The sequence below is a fragment of the Eleutherodactylus coqui genome, chromosome 4, assembly GCF_035609145.1.
Source record: "Eleutherodactylus coqui strain aEleCoq1 chromosome 4, aEleCoq1.hap1, whole genome shotgun sequence".
In the NCBI taxonomy this organism is placed as follows: domain Eukaryota; kingdom Metazoa; phylum Chordata; class Amphibia; order Anura; family Eleutherodactylidae; genus Eleutherodactylus; species Eleutherodactylus coqui.
Genome location: NC_089840.1, coordinates 270,535,563 through 270,541,562, shown reverse-complemented (window position 1 = coordinate 270,541,562; position 6,000 = coordinate 270,535,563). Strand labels below are relative to the sequence as shown.

At 59.1% G+C, this 6,000-nt stretch overlaps 1 protein-coding gene across 2 annotated transcripts in view; it reads left to right on the top strand.

The window, feature by feature from the left end:
* The first annotated feature begins 5,396 nt into the window (after positions 1 to 5,396).
* LCOR (ligand dependent nuclear receptor corepressor) overlaps positions 5,397 to 6,000 on the top strand; it is a 66,800-nt gene continuing 66,196 nt past the window's right edge. For both annotated transcript variants that reach the window (XM_066601329.1, XM_066601331.1), the window contains exon 1: positions 5,397 to 5,517. In XM_066601329.1, the coding sequence (XP_066457426.1) occupies positions 5,421 to 5,517 (97 nt within the window). In that variant the 5' untranslated portion in view covers positions 5,397 to 5,420. The remainder of the gene's footprint in view (positions 5,518 to 6,000) is intronic.

The following is a 6,000-nucleotide window of genomic DNA, read 5'->3' as shown; positions in this document are numbered from 1 at the left end:
TTATTTTATGCCGCCATAAAAATCATCGCCTGTTCAGGTTAAACACGGAACGATTCAACGATGAGCCTGCCGGTCTAACGGGCCGCACGAGAGCGAACGAGCTGGTGGTGACGTCACGGGCTCATTCGCGCGTGCAAATGAGAATTGTTTAATCTAAAGGGAGCTTAATGTGTATGGGGGCCTTTATAGTCACTTAGGCCGCCTGTCTACGGGCGCCGCGGGAGAACACTAAAGTCACTGCGATTTTCCCCAATTAACCTATCATTATGATAGAATCATCGCAAAAAATCAGGGCATGCTGCAATTTTTATACGCGAGCGGAAAATCGCGGTAGATTTCCACTTGTGTAAATCAGGCTGCGTTTTCCATAGTTACCCTTTGAAAAGCGTTCATTGCGTTACCCGCGTGCGGATTATCATCGAGGATAACGCAATCCAGAATCGCCCGTGGGCAAGAGGCCTTAAAGGGGTTGTCCCGAGGCAGCAAGTGGGTCTATACACTTCTGCATGGCCATAATAATGCACTTTGTAATGTACATTGTGCATTAATTATGAGCCATACAGAAGTTATAAAAAGTTTTATACTTACCTGCTCCGTTGCTGGCGTCCTCGTCTCCATGGTGCCGACTAATTTTCGCCCTCCGATGGCCAAATTAGCTGCGCTTGCGCAGTCCGGGTCTTCTTCTTTTCTGAATGGGGCTCCGTGTAGCTCCGCCCCGTCACGTGCCGATTCCAGCCAATCAGGAGGCTGGAATCGGCAATGGACCGCACAGAAGCCCTGCGGTCCATGAAGACAGAGGATCCCGGCGGCCATCTTCAGCAGGTGAGTATGAAGACGCCGGACCGCCGGGATTCAGGTAAGCGCTATGCGGGTGGTTTTTTTAACCCCTGCATCGGGGTTGTCTCGCGCCGAACGGGGGGGGGGGGTTTAAAAAAAAAAAAAACCCGTTTCGGCGCGGGACAACCCCTTTAACCCTCCCCAATCCAATTTGTATCCTGGATTTCCTACGGGGCTTACTCTTTCTGCTGTTATACAACGGTGCTATCTGCTGGCTAAAGCCAGTACTGCATGAGGTGACACATTGGATAGGCTCCAAAAGCAAAGAGGCTGGCAATATACAGTAAGAGAACCCCGACGGATGTCTTCCAACATCAGAGCTGTACAACCTTAAAGGGGTTGTCCCGCGAAAGCAAGTGGGGGTATACACTTCTGTATGGCCATAATAATGCACTTTGTAATGTACATTGTGCATTAATTATGAGCCATACAGAAGTTATAAGAAGTTTTTCACTTACCTGCTCCGTTGCTAGCGTCCTCGTTTCCATGGAGCCAATTTTCAGCGTCTAATCGCAAGATTTGACGCGCTTGCGCAGTCCGGGTCTTCTTCTTTGCTAAATGGGGCCGCTCGTGCCGGAGAGCGGCTCCTCGTAGCTCCGCCCCATCACGTGCCGATTCCAGCCAATCAGGAGGCTGGAATCGGCAATGGACCGCACATAAGCCCTGCGGTCCACCGAGGGAGAAGATCCCGGCGGCCATCTTCAGCAGGTAAGTAAGAAGTCACCGGAGCGCGGGGATTCAGGTAAGCGCTGTGCGGTTTTTATTTTTAACCCCTGCATCGGGGTTGTCTCGCGCCGAACGGGGGGGCTGTTGAAAAAAAAAAAACCCCGTTTCGGCGCGGGACAACCCCTTTAAATCATAATGTCTTCAGACGTCTGAGAGTGGATTGGAAAGGGTTAATGGGACTTCCAGCTCCTCAACAAGCAGCAAAAGAAGATATTGGCAGGAATTCAGAAACATAATGCTGTTTAATTATATTTTGATTACAAACCAGTATGAATGTAAGGTGCTACCAGCCCAGAGAATGCCTCAAAGCCCTTTTACACAGGCCGACATTTGCTTCAGCGACTGAACAAGTACTGACGTCACGGCTTAGGTCGTTAGCGCTCGTGTAGTGCTTTCAAACTGAAAGACTTGCCGGCCGCTCATAAGCTTCTAACTTTCCGCTCAGCACCTTCAAACAGCATGAGAAGCCAGCGAGGTCATTTAAGCTGACAGAAAAGTCATCTTGAACAACCGCTAACGACAAGTGAGTGATAAGCCGAATTTAGACGGGGTGAAGGTACCCGACACTCGTCCCCACACATACTTACTCGTCCCTGCATGTACTCGCTCTCGTGCTGCTGCGTAGGAGCTAGTATCGCTGGCTCACAGCTGGGCGGCTGCGGATTTCTCTCCTTGCGCTCCCCCGCCCCTCTCCATTGACCTAACATAGCGGCAGTTCAGTAGTGAACATCTGCTATTTACACTGAACGATCAGCTCATCATCCATCGTTTATGCTGCATAAAGAATAAGCTGAACGCTGATCGTTCAGTATAAATAGCAGTCGTTCATTACTGAACTGCCGCTATGTTAGGTCAATGGAGAGGGGCGGGGGAGCGCAGGGAGAGAAATCTCCTGCAGCTGTGACCCAGCGAAATTAGCTCCTGCGCAGCAGCACGAGAGTGAGTATGTGCCAGCACGAGTGTTGGCATCGCTTGCCTGACATTCGTCCCATCTATATGGACCCATAGTTTTGCTTTCGCACTGAACGATTATCGCTCACTTTCACTCATTTGTACGAATTTTCAGCGATAATCGTGTGTAAAAGGGCCTTTAGAAAATGGGTGTATTCGTGAAGTCAAAGATAAGATTGGAAAAACTGGGCAAGTGGCTTAAATAAGTGGCACATGAGCAAATACCGGCTCTGGAGACGGGGGGGGGGGGTAAGACCTGTACTCCACATTGAGGGTAACCACACAGCCGAGAAAACCAAGCGAGACGTACAAACCTCGCCTGAACATGAAGGGGGTCATGCAGATGAGCAATCCCCCCTCCCCCCGTCTTTGGGCGCGTCCTGGCATCACTCATTGTTTTCATGGGACCGGCGTGATTATCGCACCGTGTGCCACCTGCTTACGAGTGCGAATCGGAGAATCACTACCTCCCCGAAGCGATGTGAGGCGGTTTGATATAAAAACATTTCATATCTGCAGGGAAATCGCATGTTTTGAGATTCACGGCCCGATATCGCGCTGTGAAGTGAGCCCGATTAGACCCAAAACCAGGACATTTACGCGTTTCAGGGACGCAGAGCTTGGCAGAAGCGCACAGTCTGGTTGTATACTGGAGGTCGGAGGTCACTCCTCAAGCGCGCGTTTAGGCAGAACAATTAGCATTCGAGAATGAGTGAAAGCGAGTCAGCGAATTAGAAGCGCGCACTTCTGGCTCGTAAATCAACGGCTCGCTCACATCTCTGGGGTCTAAACGCTCCGCGCCCGTGCTTCACGTAGACAGATGCATCTCAACAGGCTGAACGGGTGAGGCGTCGGACTGCGCACAGCACAAATAACGCCGCGATGACACGAATCCCGCGACCTGTCCACAATGCCGATTGGGGTGGCGGACGGCCTCCATCGAAGTCAATTAAAGCCGTCTGCAAAAAAGCCGTAGAAAATCGCAGCATTTTCCGCTTTCTCCCCTGCGAGTGGAAAATCACAACCGATTTCCGCTGGTGGGCAGGAAGTCATGTTTTACCATAGCAGGCTGTTGGCGGCGGGTGCCCGCGCCAGATACCGCAATGCAATCCCGCCCGTGTGCAGGCGGCGTAGCGGTGACATCATCCTGACGGGAATCGTTGCCTTCCACCCCGCCGCTCTCGCGGAGGGGCGTTCGTCGCGTTCCACCCCGCCGCTCTCGCGGAGGGGCGTTCGTCGCGTTCCACCCCCGCCGCTCTCACGGAGGGGCGCTCGTCGCGTTCCACCCCCGCCGCTCTCGCGGAGGGGCGCTCGTCGCGTTCCACCCCGCCGCTCTCGCGGAGGGGCGCTCGTCGCGTTCCACCCCCGCCGCTCTCACGGAGGGGCGCTCGTCGCGTTCCACCCCCGCCGCTCTCACGGAGGGGCGCTCGTCGCGTTCCACCCCCGCCGCTCTCACGGAGGGGCGCTCGTCGCGTTCCACCCCCGCCGCTCTCACGGAGGGGCGCTCGTCGCGTTCCACCCCCGCCGCTCTCACGGAGGGGCGCTCGTCGCGTTCCACCCCCGCCGCTCTCACGGAGGGGCGCTCGTCGCGTTCCACCCCCGCCGCTCTCACGGAGGGGCGCTCGTCGCGTTCCACCCCCGCCGCTCTCACGGAGGGGCGCTCGTCGCGTTCCACCCCCGCCGCTCTCACGGAGGGGCGCTCGTCGCGTTCCACCCCCGCCGCTCTCACGGAGGGGCGCTCGTCGCGTTCCACCCCCGCCGCTCTCGCGGAGGGGCGTTCGTCGCGTTCCACCCCGCCGCTCTCGCGGAGGGGCGTTCGTCGCGTTCCACCCCCGCCGCTCTCACGGAGGGGCGTTCGTCGCGTTCCACCCCCGCCGCTCTCACGGAGGGGCGTTCGTCGCGTTCCACCCCCGCCGCTCTCACGGAGGGGCGTTCGTCGCGTTCCACCCCGCCGCTCTCGCGGAGGGGCGTTCGTCGCGTTCCACCCCCGCCGCTCTCACGGAGGGGCGCTCGTCGCGTTCCACCCCCGCCGCTCTCGCGGAGGGGCGTTCGTCGCGTTCCACCCCCGCCGCTCTCACGGAGGGGCGCTCGTCGCGTTCCACCCCGCCGCTCTCGCGGAGGGGCGTTCGTCGCGTTCCACCCCGCCGCTCTCGCGGAGGGGCGTTCGTCGCGTTCCACCCCCGCCGCTCTCACGGAGGGGCGCTCGTCGCGTTCCACCCCCGCCGCTCTCACGGAGGGGCGCTCGTCGCGTTCCACCCCCGCCGCTCTCACGGAGGGGCGCTCGTCGCGTTCCACCCCCGCCGCTCTCACGGAGGGGCGCTCGTCGCGTTCCACCCCGCCGCTCTCACGCAGGGGCGTTCGTCGCGCTCCACCCCGCCGCTCTCGCGGAGGGGCGTTCGTCGCGCTCCACCCCGCCGCTCTCACGGAGGGGCGTTCGTCGCGTTCCACCCCGCCGCTCTCACGAAGGGGCGCTCGTCGCGTTCCACCCCGCCGCTCTCACGAAGGAGCGACGTCCCCCAAAACGCGTCAGTTTAATACATCGCAGCGACGAGTCGCCCGGTTTTTGCCCATCGAGTTGCCGGGTTTTTGCCCATCGAGTTGCCGGGTTTTTACCCATCGAGTCGCCCCACACTCGCCCAGGGCCCGGCCTTTTATTTATTGTCTGGTCTGTAGAGGCAGGGCTCGCCATGCTGGGACTTGTAGTCCCCCGCGGGATAGCCCTGTAGCCCCGGGCTGACATCGCCATGGAGACCCGCCGCCTTGGGCCGCTGGGAGGAACATCCCAGCCCTCGGCGATGCTGACAGGAGACGACGTGCTGCCGTCACCGAGCGGAGGAAGGAGGAGGCAGCTGGGAGGGAGCGCCTGTGCAGGAGGAGGGGGAGGGGCCGTGCGGGGCCAGCAGAAAATGGCGAGTCTGTGTAAGAGCCAGCAATGCTGTATCGAGAGGCGCGGTTTTCGGCAGGAACTTGACTCTTGGCGCCACAAGCTCATTCACTGTGTAGGTAAGCTCTATTTCTTTTGACCCCCGCGATCCCTCGAATCACCAAGCGGCCGCTTACAACTTAACGCCCGCCGCCGGGAGGAGGAGGAGGGACGGAGAAACGACGACGACGACTAACCCGGAACCGGCCTCCGCCGCCCCCCTGTCCCCGCGACCGCCGCCGGGAGCCGAGCGCTCCTCTGAGGTAAAAAGAAAAGCGCGGGAAGGGGGCGTGTGAGCGGCGCGCGGCCAACGGCCACTCCGTCACGTGACCGCTCACCCTTCCAGATCCTTCCTCGGCCGCCTCACAGCCCGCTCGGAGCCGGTGGGGGATTATCGCGGCGGGGTGGAAGCTGTAGGGGCTGTGGAGTCGGTGTAAAATAACCCGGTGAACCGTGAGGAGAGGCCATAACCGGCTCGGTGGTCCGGCTGTTGTTGGGGGGGGGAGGAGGGCGGGCATGGGGGAGCGCGAGCGGTGAACTCCCGCCGCTCAGCCCGCGTTTCC